The 21,698-nt window shown below is 39.2% G+C and overlaps 1 protein-coding gene across 1 annotated transcript; it reads right to left on the bottom strand.

The window, feature by feature from the left end:
* Positions 1 to 2,996: 2,996 nt before the first annotated feature.
* Positions 2,997 to 20,195, bottom strand: LOC119734619. The gene is made up of 7 exons (XM_038208155.1): positions 20,178 to 20,195; positions 18,540 to 18,594; positions 14,841 to 14,939; positions 9,917 to 10,054; positions 8,246 to 8,470; positions 6,087 to 6,179; positions 2,997 to 5,566 (listed from the first exon to the last, which is right to left on the bottom strand). The coding sequence occupies exons 1-7, from the start codon at positions 20,193 to 20,195 to the stop codon at positions 5,445 to 5,447; spliced, it is 750 nt and encodes a 249-aa protein (XP_038064083.1). The 3' UTR covers positions 2,997 to 5,444.
* Between the last annotated feature and the right edge of the window lie 1,503 nt (positions 20,196 to 21,698).

The raw sequence follows: 21,698 nt of genomic DNA, 5'->3' as shown, positions 1-21,698 counted from the left end.
ATTGTGACAGCTCTACCAAAGCTGTTCTTTAAAATGCTGTAATATTATGTGCATGCATGACATAATAGCATTGGTTGACGTCATTGTTATTTTTTATGATTAAACATCGACTAGCTGAATAATCATGGTCCATTGACGATGTGCGCTGCAGATAAAAACATCGAGTCCCCTCCCCGTTTTATTTTTTTTAACTTCCGCAGTCCAACTTTTATTTCCGACGGACGTCATTATGCATTACTTCCGATGACCCAGCAACGCATGTACGAAAATCCCCTAGTTTGCATTCTGATATTGCGAAATATTCTAGGAAAATAGTTCAGTTATGGCTTTGTATTTCAATTGTTGAACTTGAGGTCAGCGCACTTTTTTGTGTGTGTTGAATGTTTTAAAGAGGTTTTGTTCTATTTTGACCTCTCCGCAATCGGATCTTCAGTCTCATGCCATATTTTCAATGGGGAGCGCCAATAAAATCCTAAAATCATTCACAATTTATTAACTAATGCACCCTTGTCACGGCTATTTCTTCTTAAGGGGGAGACCGTTCGCATGTAGATCACAATCCTCCTTTTTGATAATGCAATTTTTTTTTTACGGAATTTATTTTTTGGGGGGGCTAGACAAATTTTTTTTTTTTTGGGGGGGCTACAGCCCCCCCCCCTAGCCCCCCTGTAGAACCGCGCCTGAAGCAATGTACAAGCGCTATTCTCTCTTTTTTTTTTCCACGATGAATAAAACTAAATGACATGAAGATCTGCCCATATACCTGTCTCCCCTTTAAAAAGTGTGTCTTTTTACTTCCTCATTCCAACTTTAATTTTTCATTTTTTAATTCAACATTGTTATTTAAAGCCATCGGCTGTTTTCTGATGTGTTTTTTTTGTTCCGAACAATATAGATTATCTGAGCGCAAAAGTGTGTCTTTTTACTTCCTCATTCCAACTTTAATTTTTCATTTTTTTATTCGACATGTTATTTAAAGCCATCGGCTGTTTTCTGATGTATTTTTTGGTTCCGAACAATATAGATTATCTGAGCGCAAATTTCCTTTTTTATGAGACAGTTTGAAGTTGCACGAATAATATTCGTGCAACTTCAAACTGTCTGCATGAAGACGAATATTCATTGTCTTTTTTTCAAATATCATTGCTTATTAGAAAAGAGGGTCATTCCATAAAACTGGGGTCCAAAAGTGTGTCTCTGTTACATCTGACCTGCTTAAATTACCACGCAAGTATCATTACAATTGACTTCAAACTTTTACTACTCGTTCGGCAGGTACTTTGCTTTACATAAAATCACTCTCAGAGATAGAAGGCATTGAAGAATGTGTCCTGAATTTAAAACATCTTATATCAGATGTAACAGGGACACACAGGATTTGGTCCTCGCATTAATTTATGGAATGATCCAAGTACATAATGCATATTTCATTGCTTTTAAGAAAATGAAATTCTAGGTCTACACTACAGTAATTTCGAATAATAGATCAAATGGAATTCATTGGAAGAGTTGTTGCTGTTAGTTTGTTTGATATTTTCAAAATTACAAATATTTGTTTTTGACAAATTGATAATTGACTTTCAATTTTAATGTTCATCTTTTTATTATTCTGTTGTGAAATAGTGTGAAGTGAATCCATGTCGAATATTTATCAATGAAACTTTTAAAAAGATCGGGAAATGTACTCCAAAGTCTCGCAGGTGATCAAGACATACATCGATTTAAACCTTAAAATACCTTCTTTCCCTTTCTGATAATTTGTCTTGAACCGATAACATTTTTAGTATCAAAACTTTGTTCAAAAATTTAAATTTTCCCAAACAACGCAAAGCTAGCTAGAGAGGCCCGTCTGTGCTATAGGTAAACATGATGTCATAGTCGTACACCGTACCTATTTTTTTTTTTTTTAAATAATCCATTTACTGCAAAAAAAAAAAAAAAAAAATTCCCCCACATTTTCAACACAATTTTTGTTTTGAATGGCAAATCTGGACAGATATTGACTTGTGTCTTATGGCCTATTAAGCACTTGCCCTGCTTTTTTCAAGGAAATTGAATTTTTCGGCTGAAAAGTTAAAAAAGTATAAGTTCTGTTTTGATAAAATGTGGGCAAAAATTGTAATTTTCCCAAACAATGTAGAAAGGCAAGTTGATGCCAGAAGAATTTCACTTAATACTCTGACACGTATTATTTGGACGATTTGGGGCAAAAATAATGGATTTATTGACAAAAATGGGTTAATAAAATTGATGTTTACACTTCCACATTTTTAACTAGAGAACTGCAGGGATAGACAGATAAGCACGACATTACACAATATCCACAAAATTACTGAGTACATAAAGTGAATTTTTATAATTTCAGTATTTATTTTGTACACCAACACCAATAATTCTTAACATTCACAAACATGATGATATTCGTCGATAAAAATAATAACTCGTTATCTACTAAAGAGGATACAAATTCATTTACATTTCATTTACATTTCACCATTTTACCAACTGTTTCCTGCATTTTACTACTTTACAAAATATTTCATTAAGAAAAGATATAGGCTTGGGTAACTCCAATTTGGGGGCGGGGAAGAGGGGGCATTGATTTAAATTCTGCCCCAAGTAAGAACTCTGTTCCGAAACCGCACCTCATATCCATGCAGGCCCATCGCTAATATCCATACAGGGCCGGGACCCCCTTGGCGAGCAGTCCCCCCCCCCCCCCCAAGCAAGAGACATATGCATTTTTGTATTTTTTTTATGGTAGTGAGCCCCCCTAGTTGGTACTATGGCTCCCCCCTGACGCTCAGGGCTGGCGATGGGCCTGTATCCATAGCAAAAACACTACAATGTATTTGGAAAATAGGGAGAAGTTCAATAAAACCTATCACTAAAACATGGTCATTAAGAGGAAGGATTTACAGCCGACAATCTATTTCCAAAGTCATGAAAGTAATTGCTTTGTTTTTGAGGGGGATTTGGATGTTTTTTGGGGGTGGGGGGGGGGGGGGGGGTGGGGTGGGGGTTGGAATTACCCAAGCCTATCCAAAAGCAAGTATTTCCCTGTGAGATAAATTCACGGGGAGTCTGGCATCAGAAATATAATAAGGTTCCTCATTGAAGACTGCTGTCTTCAAGGAAATCTATTAACATTTTGCAGGATGTCAAACAAAATTACAACATGGAAGGAAGGAGAATGGCTTGCAAGAAACAGACACTACCACTCAATAAGGCCCCTGTAACTGTTGCCCATCTACGTCCAAGACATCACATCTGTTCTTAAACCAGCAAGACATTCCCTTCAATTTGTAATTAAGTGAACAAAGCCTGCCTCATTTATACCACTTAATCCCATCGCAGGACCTACTGGAAAAGGGGCAAAGTCCTAATATTTTGACTGGATCTTCAAAAAACGGAGTTTAAAGGAACTTTTTCCACCTTCTGGTTATTTTTCAATTTAGAGAAATAGGGCATATTCAAATATCACTCAATTTAACATTTGAGTAATGTTAGTAGTTCCTCTTGATTTCCATTGTGCAAAAATTTGCAGCTTCGGTGACCTGTCACTCATATATTGGGTGGATCATAAAATAATTCCCAAAAAAAGAGATAAATTCTAAAATCAAAATTAAGGAAAATATTGAACTGGCATATACTTATATGGGCCCAGAGATGGGATTAAGCAATATTGGTTGCATTTAAGACAATCTTTTTTCTGCTCGTGCTTCCTGCTGGCTGCATTGAAGTAAAGTCAACTTCATGGATTATCATGTAAGATATTGAGCATCAGAGCACTGAGCATTGTTTCAAAATATAGAAAACTCCGATGCAGCTGGGTGACTTTCATGACGGAATATAGGTTGTGACAATGAGAGTGTTGACTTCAAATATATAAACTGGCTTTCCAGAATCACACCAACTCAGAAATTATTAGAAGCAACTGTCATGTGCATCGCCAGGATTTTTTCTAGGGATGGGGGCAAAGCACATTTTTTCCCCTTAAGATCCCTGTACATTTCCAGAATATTCTCAATTTACCATAGTTTTCGAGGGTGAGCAGGGGGACATTTTCCCACACCCCTGCCACCTCCCCTCGCGATGCCCATGACAACTGTAGTCAACCAAAATAGATTTTTATTTTCTGACGGGCAAATTTTATGTCACATTTACCAAGACTAGACTGAGGAGTCAATCCAACACTCAATCTTTCAAAGACTTGCACATGAAGTAACTCATGTGTTGGAAACCTTCAAAATAGTTCAGTTTCATGTGACTCGGAACACCAGTCTAAAAGGGTATAAAGTACACAGACTAGTGTTCGATGCTGTCACTTTCAACAGTCATTTTCTTGGGTATGGTTTGTTCGTTTGTTGGGTTCTTTGTTTGTTTGTTTCTAAATGAAAGGTAATCACACCCTATTCATTTAAGCAGCTAGGCTGGCAGTACACCATCATGGCAGAAAAAGATTGTCCTATCAGCATTCAGTTCATTCAAAAATGTCAAGTATTATTCCTTTGTACTTATAGGTAGGCATATATCATCGCTTCATTGTGCCTTATAGAACAAAGAACAATGATGCGATAGTGGCTAGGTGTTATTAGCGCCTATTACACTCATTATTAACAACATGAACATTATGCAATTTATCTATTGTGCATGCATTCTAGGTCTATGCTTTAATACACCAGGACGAGCAAGCAAAAACAAACTTTTAAGAATTAAAATGCAAGTGAGACCTGCGCAATCTCCCTGGCATGATGGCAGTTTTTATAAAGTCAGTGTCCCTAACCAAAATGGAACATTTCTATTGTTTTAGCAAAAGTGACCTTGACCTTCGACCCAAAATCAATAGGCTTGATAAGATTGGATAAGAGCAACCCACAAACCAAATTTGAAGTTCCTAAATAAAGTATTTCTCAAGCATTCGTGCTGACAACATATTCTGTTGTTTAAGTATAGAATGACCTTGACCTTTGACCTGTCGGCCCCAAAAGCAACAGGCTCCTTAAGACTATCAAGAACAACCTACAAACCAAATTTCAACTTCCCTAAGTAAAGTATTTCTCAAGTCATTGTGCTGACAAGAGTCAACCTAACCTAAACATAGCACACACAGACACACGTATTATGTACTTTTTGATTGTATGGAGGCCAGGTGTCCGGGGAAAATAATCTGGCTACAATTCAGCACTGATTTCCGAGTGCGCTTTTAACGAAAGTTTAATCTACCCCACCCCAACCCCACCCCAAACTAAAAATGATTTTGTTACGCCACTGAGACGTGAAATAAAATATGACAGGCCTGAACAAATTCAAAATTCCTGGATCCGCCCCTGTTATAGTTTTAGTTCCGTGAATATCATGATCAGGGTTTGTTTTTACACAAAAGACAAACGGCGACTCTGTCTACGAGATATGGAATCGGAAGCCTCAGGGATTTGCCTGTCCTAAACACAGGACTCGTTCTCAGAAAACTCATGATTAGGAGGTATAACACCCGTCAGGTCGGTGCTAGGGTGAGGTTCCCGTTTGCCGGTCTCCTGTGTAGGCACCTGCTGGCGGGCTGCACCTGAAAGTACGACAAAAATATACATGTTAACAGTACATACATGTACATTGTAGGTCATTTGCTCTTTGTTGATTTTAATCATGCGCATCAATCTTTTTTTTTTCCAAAATGTTTCGCGGTAGCTCCAACAGCACACTCTATTGCTGCACATCCTCAAATTTGTTTACCAAAGAGCACCAAGGAATGGGAAATTGCACCAAGGCAAATGATCGAGGGCACCAAGGCAAATTATGGAGGACACCAATGTACATGAGGACACCAAAAAAGCAAAATAGTACCCCACCTTGTCTGTACAATCCAAGCTTGAAAAAAAAAGCAAAAAAATAAAAAAATAAAAAAAAATAAAAAAAGCCGCGTCGCCGCATCACTTCCGGAACCTTGGTCTGGTCTAATACAACTACTGACAAATAATAATTATAATCAGATATCTGGGTGTTAGATTAGAGAAAAAAAATAACTGGTGCTGGAAATTTGGTTGCGCCATCAAAATCAAAATTTAGAAATAATGTTGGATACATACCACTAGTACTAGGCCTCCTTTTCCACATGAAAACCCCAAACACAAGACTAGGAACACCGACGACTGTTACCATTACAGCTATCAATGGGAAGCCTATATGGGATCAAAGCACAATAGGTTTCAAATAAAATCTGTTTCAAGGTTTGCTAGAGATGTTGCGATATGACTCCCTCAAACTTGAATGAAATACTGCTATACTTACCTCATTTATATTCATCTTTAAAGGTAGAGTAGATCATTTGCAGCTATCCAAAAAGTCACTAATGAAATTATTCATGAATAGCTTATTTGGTTTACAGATATTAATGGCACTAATTTTCTTGTGAAATTAATCTTTTTTGGCATGCTGAAATTTTGAAGAAAACAATAAAAGGCCATTTCTAGACGCATTTTTTTAAATTTCCATTATTACGGTTTGTTTGTAATTTGGCAAATCCTTGAATATGGGTGTATGCTTGTGTGTGTTGCCATGAGGCCCACTGGCGTTTGATTGCTACAGGTGTCAGTTCAGTGCTTGACATCGCGTAGCTGCAATCGGGCCCGCCAGGGATCGTTACCCGGCTGCTGAATTTGAGTGCAATTCAAAACAAACAATAACATGTCTCGGCAACTTTTAAATTGAAACCAATATCCTAGAATATAGTTTTCTCAGAATACTACAGCATTTATTGAGCACTTTTGTTGCTTCAAACGAATGATCTGCATGTACCCTACCTTTAAGCACTTTATACATAGTGTTCATTGTGGCTTTAACAGGTATTACCAGACAGAGCAGCGAACTTTAAGGACCCATATCTTGAGTTTGAAATTGATTTGGAAGCCCAGTTTTGACCTTAAAGTCAATGCAATTTCAATATTTTCTACACTATCAGTCAATTTGTGTGACATTATCGGTTGGTGATACATTATCTGTTGGTTACTACATTGTCAGTTGTAACACAGCATCAGGCGATTGAAGGAGTTGTACAAGGAATGATGTATTTGTATTTTTTCCCACTGGATACGGTAAAATATTTCAAGCACAGGCGATTTTCATGACAACAATCGACCAGTGTAGTTTGGATCTGTATATTGTTTATTTGGGAAAATAGCTTTGAGACTATTTTTCCAGCTTATGCTCAAGTAATTGTCCTTTCATTTGTTTGTTTTATTTATAAAAGTATTTCAAGAGATTATGAGGGTATGAAATAATTGCTTTTCTGAACTTATTTCCGCTTAATACATTTGCACTGCTTACATTCCTTTCACAACTGGATGCAACTAGGAGAAGTCCGCGTTGTGATTGGTTAACCTTTCAGCACTCTACTTATTTGCATAAAAAATATGAATAATGCAACAAAAAATGTATAATAGAGTTAGAAAAGGCCTCACAGCTTTGCCACTCATGCATGCTGAATTGGTCTTCGCTCCATTCACCCGCAGCTCCACAGCTTCGCCGCTGTAGAACCACAATTGGCATGGCAAAAGGCTACTTAAAAGGGGCAAGGTGCGTCCTGAAAATCCCTGAAAATTTCATGTTTACTTATCCTATTTCAAACATCTGGTTGAAAAGAAACCAACCTAATGTCTTACTGTTCCCGAAAAGGAAAGACGAAAAAAAACCCAAAAAACAATTGTTTACATCGGACACAACTGAGTATGATACACGCTCCCTGTCGTTTTCAAACAACGTGTATGTATACACGTTGTGTGTATCTAGTATTACACAGCACAGTGCACACAAACAGCAGTGACCAATCACTAAAGCACAAAATGTGATTTCTAACACGTCCGCAAAAGGCGAACTCTTACGGCTAGATTCACCACTAACACAAACATCCCAACTTTTTGGGGTCGAAAAAGTGGACCTCGAGCATCGTTCTCGCACGAATAACACAATAATACTACAACAGCGCCCAATCTATAGAAGGATTATTGTGTGGATGTTTGTATCCTACATTTATCGTTTGCCAGCATATTTTACTTGCTTCTTTGTGTTAGCAGCGTCAGCATCACAAACAAGTTTTTTCATCTTCTGTATTGCGAACAAACGGAGATTCTCACATATTGTATTCGTGTGCCACCACAGGCAGAAACATGTAATGCAATACCACGGAATAGAACTTTTATTTTTGTGGGGCGACCGTGACGTGTGTTGGGACAAATTACAACGTTCCTACCTACTACAGTACTCCAGGTTGCCTTTTCCACGTTGTTCGCATTGGTCTCGGCAGTATCGTTTTGCTGCATAGTTGTCATAAAGGCCATCAATGGTGTCTCTTCTGTGGTCTGCATGGACGTCTGCAGGGATGGGGTGGATTCCTGCAGCGGAGTACCAGTGACTGGAGCAGTGATCTGAGCAGTCACCTGAGCAGTAGTAGTTTGGCAGTGTAGAATGCCATAGTCTACACAGAATAAAAAAGGGACATATCGGCTGTAACAATTTCCCAGCAACAACTGAGTATTGTTTGTTTGTCCGAGCAGTGAGTCAAGAAAATGAAAACCAAAATGGCGCCCCCTGTTTTGTAAAAAAAGTTCTGCATGTAGGGCTTTCCAGATCTAGGATGTGAAAGCCCACAAACTAAGCTTTCTTTTAGTACAAGAATCATTCAAATCACCCATGTATTTTTTGAGTAATGGAATTTTTGGACACAAACACAAATTTTAAATTTTGTCTTCTGGAGTTGTCCTCAGTCACGCATCGACACTTGTGAAAATGTGCGCTTAAATTGTGTTATTATTTTTTAAATTATTTTCACAGTTAAGGTACTGTACTTGACATAACAGTAAAATAAAAGCATGTCACATTATGATATCGGAATAATCCTGTATGTCTCCACTGACATTATAAAGCATGTTGTTTGAACATTGGAAGCAGATATTAAAAGGTTTATGATAGATGCCAATTTGTGTGATGGTGAGAGTGTTTTGTTTTATATGTGAATGGTTTTCGTTTTGCTGAAATATCACTTACCTTTATTGTGATCCATGGACAAAATTATAAAACCATGTTATGTTTACATGTAAAAGTCCATAACTTGAAAAGTACATGAGTGATATGATCAATATTTTTAATAAAAGAAGCTTACTTATTTGGCTTTTGTATCCCATTTGTATACACAACTTCTTAAAAAAAATAGGGGTGCCATTTGGGTTTCCTTGTTTTTTTTTACTCGCCCTGTTTTAAGCACCGTCAACATCAGAATTGTCAATAATCTATATATCGGAAATCCAATATCGAGAATATTCGATATATCTATTAACCCATGCAAAAGTTAAAGACAATAAAGATGGCACTTTGATTAAAAAACAAACAAACAATAAAAAACCCAAATCTGAAGTCCCAATTTTCCAGGGCTTTCTCTGGAGCATAGTGCTCAAACTTTTTAAAGCGAACATCAGCACTGACAGTTTGTCCAGAACAGGCAGTTTTACATTGGGGAGACCACGAATTCCAGCGAATGCAGAGCACAAAGCGACACCGCTTGGCATTTCGCTATGTTTTTATTTTGAGTCACACGCATGAGTTGCCGCCAAATTTTATTTCATTACACAGCAAACGATAAACACAAAGTAAAAGCACAAACGGGAGATTTATTTTGACGATAATCTGATGCATTTTTTGATATTTTTGATATGATTCCTCAATATCGAAAATCTTGATATTTCGATATGATTAAAAAATTGCTATCGGCGATATCGATATCAAAATAATATCGAATAATATCGATATATCAACGATGCTTACAAGTTACATAATCGTCATATGTACTTGTGGACTTACTTGTGGTATCACGTTTGATCAACTTGACAACAACTGGGATCTCAATGCAGTGAACAGTGAGACCTACCTACGCACTTCACACAGTGCGGATTCGTTGCAATGTAACCACACTCGCAGGTGCGGCATGGGATACACGCCCCCTGTACCTCCTCATATACGAAGTTCTCACCCACTTTGGATTGACATATTAAGTCAGCTTCAGTTCCTGGGAGGAAAACAAGTAAAGTAAATATCCTTATAACACATCTACATGCAGATAAATGTAAAAATATGAATGATATTAACTTTCTCAATTCCTCTGTGAATTAAGTTTCATAGCAATAACAATGAACTCATATGTAAGATAATGTGACCTGCCACAACAAAATGGAAATTGTGATTTTCTTAGTACAGTTGGGCAAAGCTAAAATTTTAAGGGGCGGTCCGTTTTTCGTTTTCAGGTGAACCTTCATTTAATCTCTACAATTAAGTCCTGTATTACGTTTCTCCAACGTTTTTGTTCTGTCAAACATCTATAAAAAATTGTTCTCAAAAATCGGTTGTACATGTACATGTACAACCGATTTTTGAGAACATGTACAACCTCAAGTAACTTGGTGGTCTTTATTTCCATTACTGAACTCCGTTACTGAACTCCTCTTAACTTTGTATACCATTTGAAAGCTCTTCTTCTTCAGAAATACAAATGCAGGTATCTCAGTTCTTAAATAGTCTGACTTTAAGCTCATGTTGTGATGAAAGGTCACATTTAACATAGAGTCACTGGTGGATGGCACATCTCACATGTTGAAAGAATCAAGTGATATTAGTTGATATGTTATGAATAAAATTACATTTCCGTGACTTACTAGAGGTCAAGAAAAGATGATGTAAAAAACTTTCCAATGACCTATCCATGCTTCTGGATGGATACTTGCAGTATGTAACAAGCTTGATCGGAAATATCTCAAGAGCTGCGGGCCAACAAATTTGTGTTCATGCATGAGTCACGTGATTGAGCCATGTAAATTCTGGAATGAGTAGTGTTTTGGGTAAAAAAATCAGCTTTTTGGACCCAGTGACCCAATAATGACGTTTGACCCCCGTTTGGTCATGTGACATGTTGAGGCTGGGCTACTGATATTTTTGGTTGAAATCGGTCAAAATGTGTAGGAGCAATAGACAATGTCAATATTTGTTACTAACTAACGGGCTAAGGGACTAACGGAGAGACATGAAGATATCCAGCAGCTACAAACACTTTATAAACAAGTCAGGTGTGTTTACAAACACAAATGCCCCGCAACCGTGACTGTTTCCATGACATAACACCACTCTAACATCAACTTACATGTACCTTGGTCAAATGGAACGTTCATTGACAGCATCAGTGTCTTCTGTAGGTTTTATATGAATTAATCCCTAATCCCTATGATCTCAGAATAAATACAAGATTTCTATTGTTTTAGCCACTGTGACCTTGACCCTTGACCTTTCGACCCCCAATGCGATAGGCTTCTTAGGATTGCCAAGGACAATCCACAAACCAAATTTGAAATTCATATGTAAAGTATATCTCAAGTTATCACGATGACAAAATTTCTATTGTTTTTGCCACTGTGACCTTGACCCTTGACCTTTTGGCCCCAAGTGCAAAAGGCTTCTTAGAATTGCCAAGGACAATCCACAAACCAAATTTGAAGTTCATATGTAGAGTATTTCTCAAGTTATCGCGCTGACAAAATTTCTATTGTTTCAGCCACTGTGACCTTGACTCTTGACCTTTTGGCCCCAAATGCAAAAGGCTTCTTAGAATTGCCAAGGACAATCCACAAACCAAATTTGAAGTTCATATGTAAAGTATTTCTCAAGTTATCGCGCTGACAACATTTCTATTGTTTCAGCCACTGTGACCTTGACCCTTGACCCTTGACCTTTCGGCCCCAAATGCAAAAGGCTTCTTAGGATTACCAAGGACAATCCACAAACCAAATTTGAAGTTCATATGTAAAGTATTTCTCAAGTTATCGAGCTGACAAAATTTCTATTGTTTCAGCCACTGTGACCTTGACCCTTGACCTTTTGGCCCCAAATGCAAAAGGCTTCTTAGAATTGCCAAGGACAATCCACAAACCAAATTTGAAGTTCATATGTAAAGTATTTCTCAAGTTATTGCGCTGACAACATTTCTATTGTTTCAGCCACTGTGACCTTGACCCTTGACCTTTTGGCCCCAAATGCAAAAGGCTTCTTAGAATTGCCAAGGACAATCCACAAACCAAATTTGAAGTTCATATGTAAAGTATTTCTCAAGTTATCGCGCTGACAAAATTTCTATTGTTTCAGCCACTGTGACCTTGAACCTAGACCTTTCGGCCCCAAATGCAAAAGCCTTCTTAGGATTACCAAGGACAATCCACAAACCAAAGTTCATATGTAAAGTATTTCTCAAGTTATCGCGCTGACAAGATTTGTCCGGACACACACACCCACCCACCCACCCACCCACCCACCCACCCACCCACACACCCACCCACCCACCCACGGAAGGACAAGGCGGAAACAGTATGCCCCTTCAGCTTCGCCGCGGGGCATAAAAATCACCAGGTAAACAGATATAAACTACATGACATTATGTACACGTGTATACAAGTTTTTGAAGTAAAAAAAAAAAATCTTTGGGCATTGAAATGTACATGCTGGTCACAGGGGCATCAAAGTGAAAATTCTAGCTGGTCCCCATTCCCAAATGGCCAGCCTATCATATAGTCCTATTTATAGCCTACCTGACTGACCGACTGACTGACTCCCCCACTCCCTGTCACTTGTAAGCCGGGCAGTGCTATTGTATAAGATTATGCTACATGTAGTCCGAAAATTTGGGACTCTCAATACAGTGTATGAGAGTCCCAAGACCTAAAGTACTGAAAGCATGCAATACAAGAAAATAGACTGGCACCAGTGATGTAGTGCCTTGATGCTGGGCCTTGGCCTTAAGGCTGCCTTAAGGCTGGATTTTAGGGCCTTGGCCTTGGCCTCGAGGCTTGAGGGCAAAAGCCTTGGCCTTGGCCTTGGCCTTGAGGGTTCAGGGCCTTGCAATTTTGAGTCAAGGCTCTTCAAGGCCCATAGATTTTTGCATTTACCAGATAAATCTGTTCGAAATTTTGCTGTTATCATTTTAATCATTACCATGGAGGAGGGAAGCACCCTATAGATTTGTGTGTTGGGCACACTTCCACTTTTATAGCATCACATTTTGTTACCATTGGAATATATTTGCTGCAAAACATTTTCCGTACACTTGTGGGGCTAATGAGATGATCACTTTAATTGCATATAACTATGGAATAGATCTGATTGGTTGTATATGTCTCCCTGATAAGTGCTAAAGATTTGCATGTATCTGTTTTAGATAATGCTGATATTTCTGACCATGTTGGGCCAGCAAATAAAAATTTCCTAAATCAGTTTCTTGGATCCCCCTTTTGTTACACTTGGGAGAATTGTGTGTCAATATAGAAGTAAATCGTTATTTTGTTTAGTTAAACCATATTGAAGACCTGAACTTATACTTTAATAGATACAGTGCAGTCATAAAACGGTGTAGGCCTATGCGAACAAGTTGATTGCAATTAAAGAAATGTTGTTCTTCGTAACAAGCAATTCGTGATGATAAGGGCGGATCAAGGTTGGCCCAAAAGGGGCCATGCCCCCCCCCCCCAAAAAAAACGAAACCATTTTTTTATGTGACGTCGTAATAAAGGCAGGCAATGAGTACACCACCATCTTTTCCTCAAAAAACATTGGTTAAAATGGTCAGAAATTGCCTCAAATCGCACCACAGAACATCTCGAATCCAAAAATTTTTCGGGGCCCTTAAGCGGGCCCTGAAGCCCAAGCCGTAATTTTTTGACCCACTTTTTTTGGGGGGGAGCAAAATTTCTTTACCCCCCCCCCCAAAAAAAATTGTGTTCTGGGTCCGCCCTTACGTGCTGATGTGTCACTCATGTGACTATAATAAGTTATATATCAGTGGTCATTTCATGAATCAGGGCCTTGGCCTTGGCCTTGGCCTTGAGGGTTAAGCCTTGGCCTTGGCCTCGAGGCTTGAGGGTCAAAGCCTTGGCCTTGGCCTTGGCCTTGAGGGTTAAAGCCTTGGCCTTGGCCTTGGCCTTGAGGGTCAAAGCCTTTGCTCCAACACTGACTGGCACATGAAACAATCAGTCCAACACCACTTCAGTACTGCATCAATCAACTGTGCAAAAGAAACATGCTAGTCTCTTTACTAAACATTTCTCCATAGTCAGCCACCAGACACTGATTGACACTATATACATACTAAAACTACATGACAAATAGTTGGACCATGATTGGACTTGCACCAGTTTACTCTTAAGCCTCATGTTGAAATCACTTGACTTCCCTCACGTGCAAAATATTGAAGAAATGTCTCCTTTAAAAATTGAGTTGAGTCTGCAAACTTGGTTGGTGAAATACTGAGGACCTTTTCTTTGCCCAATGGAATTGCCCAATTGGCAGTGTTTTGTAATACAACAACAGCCGGGCGCGTATTGCATAAAATAATACAGAGTGCGTGACCGCAGCCTTTGTTGCTGTGTCTAGGGTATTTTTTTTTTATCCATGTGTCTATGACGCGACAGCGGTGAATGACCAAAGACCCGATATAAAAAGCGCCTGCTGATTGGTCAAAATCTACAGGTCAAGATGCGGTTGTCTTGCATAATTATAATCAGCGAATATGCTCAAATGTTATAGATTTTGCCATGGTCTATTACATAGACTAGTCCCAGTCTGGAGTTATGCCATGAATGGGCTGAATCTGGCCAATTGTGTGACTGACACATGAAAAAATCTGCCACTGAATATGCCAAATAGCTATTATGAATCAATGGAATAGAAATGTGTGTGCTGTGAGACCAGCTTTACTAGGCTTGCCATGCCTTGTTTCAAGTTCAGCACACACAGGCCTCTTTGAAACTTTGGTTACTTACTTGGGGGTGTAGTTACAGGCAGCGTCGCGGATTGCAGTATGAAATGAAACACCAGTAACAGCCATAGCCATGAGGAGGGATGGCTGATGCAAATTCGAACTGAATGAAAACAAGAGGGAAGAAACATTTCACTTTAACTCCCTAGGGGGTGTGCAAAATTGTATTGAATTTGGAGGATTCAGGACTGTTAGGGTTCACTAAGATCTTACACAAGCAAAATAGTACATGTAGTATGATGACCAGTTCATAAGGCCAGAAATAGAACTTGGCAGTGGATGAAATCAGTGCACTACATGTATAACCACTAATCAGTAGGTTTGCACTTGAATATCATGTTTTGCTTTTTTGAGGCAGTGGATATTTGACCGGTTCTGTTTTTCTTTTGGTAAACGTTATCTTCATGGAGCCTGTCTCATACTCACAGTCATATTGGCTGTGCCAGCTTTCTTTTAATAAATGGGCAGTTCCACAGTGTCAGATGTGGACAATTCAACAGTGTGCGTAATAACAGAAATTATTCACCAATTATTTACCCATGTTTGTCATTTTAGATGTGTCAGTATTAATTTTCTATGTGTGTAAAAAGGTGGAAAAATCCTCTAGGCCTTAGAACAACATCGTCGTAATGGATTGTCGAGCATGCTACACGTTTGTTCGACTGAGTTGCAAATTTAATTTTTTAGGCCGAATAAAAAAAAAAAAACCACGTTTAGTGTTCCCGCCCACTTCCTTTTTGGAGGCTGTCTTTTTCTAAAAGGCAGGATGCTATTTTTTTTTATTTGGCCTTATTTTGTAGACCTTCATGTTAAGTACTTTAACTAGTGGGGGTACTATAGTAAGCATCAACACAGCATCAACACATAATAGAAGCGTCAACACACCGTCAACACTTCCAAAACGCATTCTAAATTGACAAAAAAGATATGGAACTGTAAAGTTTAGACTTAAAAGACATTTTCGGTGGGTCAGAGGTTACATTTTGTTTACGAAAAAATAGTTTTTTTCATGCGACAAAAGTTTCGCAAGGAGCCTGGACTACACCATACGGGTGTGCAGGTATTGTAAAATTATCATAATGTACATGTATGCTGCTTTACTCGCAACGACCGCCCTCTGTTGATTTATTGTATAATGCTTTCACCACTTTAGCATAATGGTATGGTCCTCACTGCCCCTGAGGAAACATGACCGTGCTCTATCTGCCAATCTCGGAGCTGCACAGAGAGCCAATTTTTCTTGAACTGAAAATTGCAATTTTCAGACATTTATATTAACCAATTGGTTTTAGTCCAAAATATACAGTTTTGAACACTGCTTTTGTTAATTTGAATGCGGTTTTGGAGGCGTTGACGCTGCGTTGACGCTTCGGTAATCCTTATCTTTAGGACACCTCTATTTTTTGCCACTTCTGTTGAAAACTAACTTTTACGGATAACTGTCAGTACCAAAGTGACTTTTGCAGGCTGAAGCATTGCTTGAGTAACTTCCAGCTCTAATGCTTAATGCGATATTAAACATTACAGCTAGAGTTTCTCAAGCTAGCTGAAGCAGTCTTTTTTCTTCAGATAAACTCATGATAGTTGTAAAATTGAAAGCACTTTCAAAGAAAATGCGTCTTTCCTAACTTTTTTGCAGTTCGCCATCTTGCTTTTTTAGTCTATTTTCTGTTTGTCATCGTCGTCTTTAACCCCTTAATAAGTCAAAGCCCTGCCCTCTTTAGCCTGCTGATGTTCAAGAAGGTGTTATTGCCAACCGTTCTGACTTTTCTCAATTCTAATGATGCTGTTTTGCTAGTCCCACTAACTGGGTTGCTAGAACTCCTTTTCTGACATTTGGGATGAGTACGACAGACCAACATCCCAAAGGAGTTCTAGCGACCCACTTATTAAGGGGTTTAATTGCAAAACAGTAGTCCCTACTGTTTTGCAATTTTTAACAGATTCTTGGGGTAGAAATCACAATTTTCCTGCGCGGTTTGTGCCTTGCGATTCAGCACGCCGTGGGTGCTCACGGTACATCGTGCGGTGATCGCCATCTTTATTTTCGGGTCGCGTGTTGTCATCGTCATTGTACCCTCAAATTTCCCTCAAAAAAATCAAAACCCTGCCCTCTATCTATGACATACCTGTTTATTGAGAATGTCGCCAACTAGTTTGGCAGGTCCAATAATTTTAAAGTGGATTTTGTTCCCTTATATAGGAACCTGGCCCTACATGTACACTACACGAAATATCACAATGTCACTTTTGAGTGTCACTTTAAGTCAGCTGTTTTGGTGAATCTTTTAGGAACGGGGTCCTAAAAGTAAGAATTACCGACGCTTCTGTCATGCAGAAAAGAGCCTTCTATTACTGTATCCTAGGAGTACGATCAAGCCATTTCATTTTCTGGGAAAACACACAAAGTCAAGTGATCGTCCAAAATTCCTTAAAATTTCGTGGAATTACATAGCCCTACATATTTTACGCCACATGACATAGGCTAGCCGACTGCATCTGGCCGTACATAGACCCGTGAACGTGGCGAAAGCATTCTATCTTTTGATCCGCTACATATAACCATGTATAATTTTGCCCATAGGTAAATCACTTACTTGTCAATGCTTGTTGGGCTTCCTGTGAATTTATGCGAGTGTTGGATCCGTCATTGCCAAGAAACTTGATGTAAAGTACGGCACAACTTTGTCACAACGAATGTTTTCAAAATGATCAGAAAATCAAAGACAGGCATGACACTCTGGTACCCCGAGTTCTGCATACGCAAAACAGTAGGAGTATCACCAGGATGACCGAAATTCGGCTAGAACGGTCACTTCATCTTAGTAACCGCGGATCACATTAGAATGTTTTTACTATACTAACTATAGACTGAAGCGTGGCTATGTATATAGCCACGCTCACGGGTCTAGCCGTACAGTACTATCGCAAGCTCGAGCTTGCGATAGTACTGTACGGCCAGATGCAGTCGGGCTAGACATAGGCCTACCTTTAACGCGAAGATCCACCATCATGTCAACTTCGTGCAAGAATAGCCGATCAGGTAATTTGGTAATGATACTGACACTACACAAAAGTCTGGGCCCACCTTTTGCAATGTAATTGTGTAAACTTAAGTTAAGTACTATTAAGTATTCTACCTCCATGCATGAAGTAGGCCTAGGCATACCTCGCCGTAGCCCCATAAATGTGGCCTATTTACTGGACTGCCTCCGTAAATATAGGCCACACATCCACATGTACAAAAACGTGTCGCACTTTGCCAAATTTTGATTTTCACATTTAGGCTTAGTTTGTAGGTTTTTTTTGCTTTAGATGCATACTCACCCTCTTTATAGGCTAATCAGAAAGTGCTGCCTTTTTCAGATGTCTATTTTTCGTGAAATTTCCAGATTCATTTGCACACGTTTGCGTATCAAAATTTCAACATGAAATTTCACAAAAATTAGCCATCTGAAAAAGGCAGCACTTTCTGATTAGCCTATAAAGAGGATGAGTATGCTTCTAGACTAAAGCAAAAAAACCCTACAAACTAAGCCTAAATGTGAAAATCACAATTTGGCAAAGTGCGACACGTTTTTGTACATATGTGGATGTGTGGCCTATGTTTACGGACATGACGGAGGCAGTCCAGTAAATAGGCCACATTTATGGGGCTAACCTCGCCGCAAATGAAAAACACAAATCATCAGTTTTCACTCACACAAACTCGTCAGGATATCCGGTGTGACGAAACCGATGTTAGGCCCTATGTCATTCTAGATAGATTGAGCAATCACAACGACATGGACGAGGGTCTTTCCCGATTCGATCATCGCGCCATTGCGCCATGAATTCATTTTTCGTTCTAGTCTGGTTCAAAGATCCTGTAGCGCCGGGCCGGTTGCGGCGCTTTTCTTTTGTTTGTAAACAATGGCGCCATTTTGTATGGGCTGCCGTAAGCGCATAAATTGAAGCCGTGGTTGGCAACATAGTTTTCCAAAAAAGTCCTCATAACGCCATCAACACATAGTAAAAAAGCATGTGTAAGGAATTATTTTGTAGCTTTGTTGAAAATGTTGTATTTTTAAGTATCAAATTATATTTTGGTGATCTGTAATAACTCTTCTTCATTTTTGCAGTGTTGGACCTTCCATAGTTTTGCAGGCCGTGGTTAAAAAATGCAGTTTGCTAGTCTGGTTCCCAGACCAACTACTCCTGATGGTAGCAGACCAGTAAATAAACTTCCATAGACCCCAATGGTAAATGCTCCCACTTCAAAAATTCGGGAAAAATACTCACAACTGTCCAAGGTGTTCGAGACACACATCAAATTAAAGCTTATTTCATCATCTTTCATTTTCTTTTCAATTTTTGGGGTGTCAATTAAAGACTTTTAGGAGAAATTTCCATCTGAAGATGATCACCCCTGAAAATAGTCCTCAAGCCCATCGCCATTTTGAAAAACGATGCCTACACTCCATTGCAAAATAGAGCGCTTTTAGGGTCAAAATTACATCCAAATTACACAGAACTGCAAACTCCCAGTCCTGTGCACGGCTTGTACCCATATTTTTTTACAAACCCTCAAGTTCATGGCCCACAGCATGCTCAAATACTGAAGATTTGGGGGCATGCAAATCGTGATTTGGCCGGCGTATGCAATTTCGGACCGATTTACTGGTCTGCACCCTGATGAATCTTTATCAGGAATAGTCAGAATCTTTTGGTCTGAGAACCCGACTACACAGCCTGGAGCTCCAGGATACCATGCAAGATATGGGGTGAAACATTTTGCCACATGTGTTGAGTAGCGCTACAAGCACTACTCGTACATTTCCAACGATACGCTCTCTGTATCTGACACCATGGACCATGAGTATATCACTACTCCATAGACTGTGTACAAACTAAAAAAGCTTCTTTGGAGGGGAGATGAAATCACTACTCACTACTCCATAGACACGTGTACAAAAAGTCACTACACAAGTCCTACACGCAAGGAAAATCACTACTCCATAGAACTGTGTACAAACTAAAAAAAGCTTCTTTGGAGGGGAGATGAAATCACTATACTCACTACTCCATAGACACGTGTACAAAAAGTCACTACACAAGTCCTACACGGACACGTGTCAATGGAGTAGTGAGTAGTGATTTCAACTACCCTTCAAAAAGCAGCTTTTTTATATTTTGTACACAGTTGTATGTAGTAGTGATTTTTTTTTATTGTACAAAGTTCTATGGAGACTGATTTACACAGTGGGCTAGTGGTTCACAGATTATTCAGTGGTGTGCGTATTTTAGGTTGTGACAGGATACCAGTTGTGTAGGGTTCAGTAGCTCTACTGAAAACACCTACCGACTGAGAAACCCCCATTTCGTGCACCATAAAGCTAGTGCCGTTTGTTAATTCCATCATGTTATTTTTATTCCGAATAAAACAAGATTTTGACTTGTATTCTCTAATTTACCAGTGTTCTAATGAACATTGTTCAAAAACAGAGGGGAAAAAGTGTGCATCGACCACCAAGTGAAAGATATCCCCATTACGGGTGGGCCATCATTGACCATCTGCATGGAAACGTAGTGCGTATGCAGAAAACCGTCCGAAGTCGTTTATAGAAACGATACACAGCGAGCACCGTACTATCGGGGGCCACAATAGAGATCAGTGGCCCAGAAAGACTTGTCCTCAATATTCTAACAATGGATGTCATTTTGCACGAGGTATACACCCACGTACGATGACATACGAGGATTCCCCTAAATATATTTCGCAATCAGATGATTGCGCAACTAAAGTCGTCTTTGCAAGTTTTTTTTTTTAATTGTCTGTTTTGTCTATTGTGGTTTCAAGGACTTTGCATTTTCTTTATTGAACTTGAAAAAAAAACCGGTTACATTTTTTTTCAGGGATGCAGATTTCTGGGAATTGGGGAGACATGTTAAAAAAATTCAAGATATTCCTAAACTACAGCATCTTCCTGCATGCATGGTATATGGTGAAAACGGCGCTGAAAATATGGACTAAATTAAGAAATGTCGATGGTCAAGAAAGATGGTCAAAAACAAGCCCGGCCACACTCAAGTCTATGTAGGCCCTATGAGATCTGGTCAACACCAATAGCACTGCAAAGAACTGCAATTATTGTAATTAGGTCTACATGACTGCCATAGACATGGACAATGACCATTTTTCTGTAAATGCCGGGCTGCTATTTTTTGAACGAGCTTTATTTTCAACGCCGTTTTCACCATATACCACCAAGATATTGTAGGAATATCTTAAAACAATTTCAACATGTGTCTTCAATTTTAAGAAACCTCGGCCCTGCTCAATCCGTTTTGTGTTGATTTTTTTGGGTTAAATTGAGGTTGAAGTTTTGTGTTAAATTAAGCCCCCGGACTTCTCGTCATTCGGATGTTAATCAGTGAAGTTGTGATGAGAACAACAAGTGTGACAACTGAAACTAAAAGAGAGATTGTCGGTATTGATTTAAAAACCAAAGGGATTGCAAAGTAACACAGGCGCGGATCCAGGGTTTGGGGTTGGGGTCAACCCCCCCCCCACGTTGAAAAAAATATACTGGTAAAAATGTCCGCCTGTGCACAAAATACGGACACAGCCAGCTTGGTTATGTGCTATTTGTACACTATTCTGTAATATAGTGTTAATAATCGTTGGATTTGAACAGCGCACCCATTGAAAGTATGGTACAAGCCCCCCCCCCCCCCCCGTACCCCCATACTCCCCCTCCCCCAACCACCACCACCACCACCTATATGATTTTCGGAGGCCAGGTGTCCGAAGAAAAAAAACCCTGTCTACGTTTCAGAATTTTTGCTGATAACCCCCCCCCCCCCTGCGAAATCCTAGAGT

This window comes from Patiria miniata, unplaced genomic scaffold (assembly GCF_015706575.1).
Source record: "Patiria miniata isolate m_02_andy unplaced genomic scaffold, ASM1570657v1 HiC_scaffold_27, whole genome shotgun sequence".
Taxonomy (NCBI): domain Eukaryota; kingdom Metazoa; phylum Echinodermata; class Asteroidea; order Valvatida; family Asterinidae; genus Patiria; species Patiria miniata.
Note: the sequence above shows the minus strand (reverse complement) of the source record. Positions and strands in the feature narration are given on the sequence as shown.

What these genes read in the sequence shown, in the direction of transcription:
- LOC119734619 (XM_038208155.1), bottom strand. An exon ending in GGATATCCTGACGAGTTTGT is followed by an intron (nt 14,940 to 18,539) that starts GTGAGTGAAAAC and finishes GTTTTCATTCAG; the next exon opens with TTCGAATTTGCATCAGCCAT. An exon ending in GCCTGTAACTACACCCCCAA is followed by an intron (nt 10,055 to 14,840) that starts GTAAGTAACCAA and finishes TTTTCCTCCCAG; the next exon opens with GAACTGAAGCTGACTTAATA.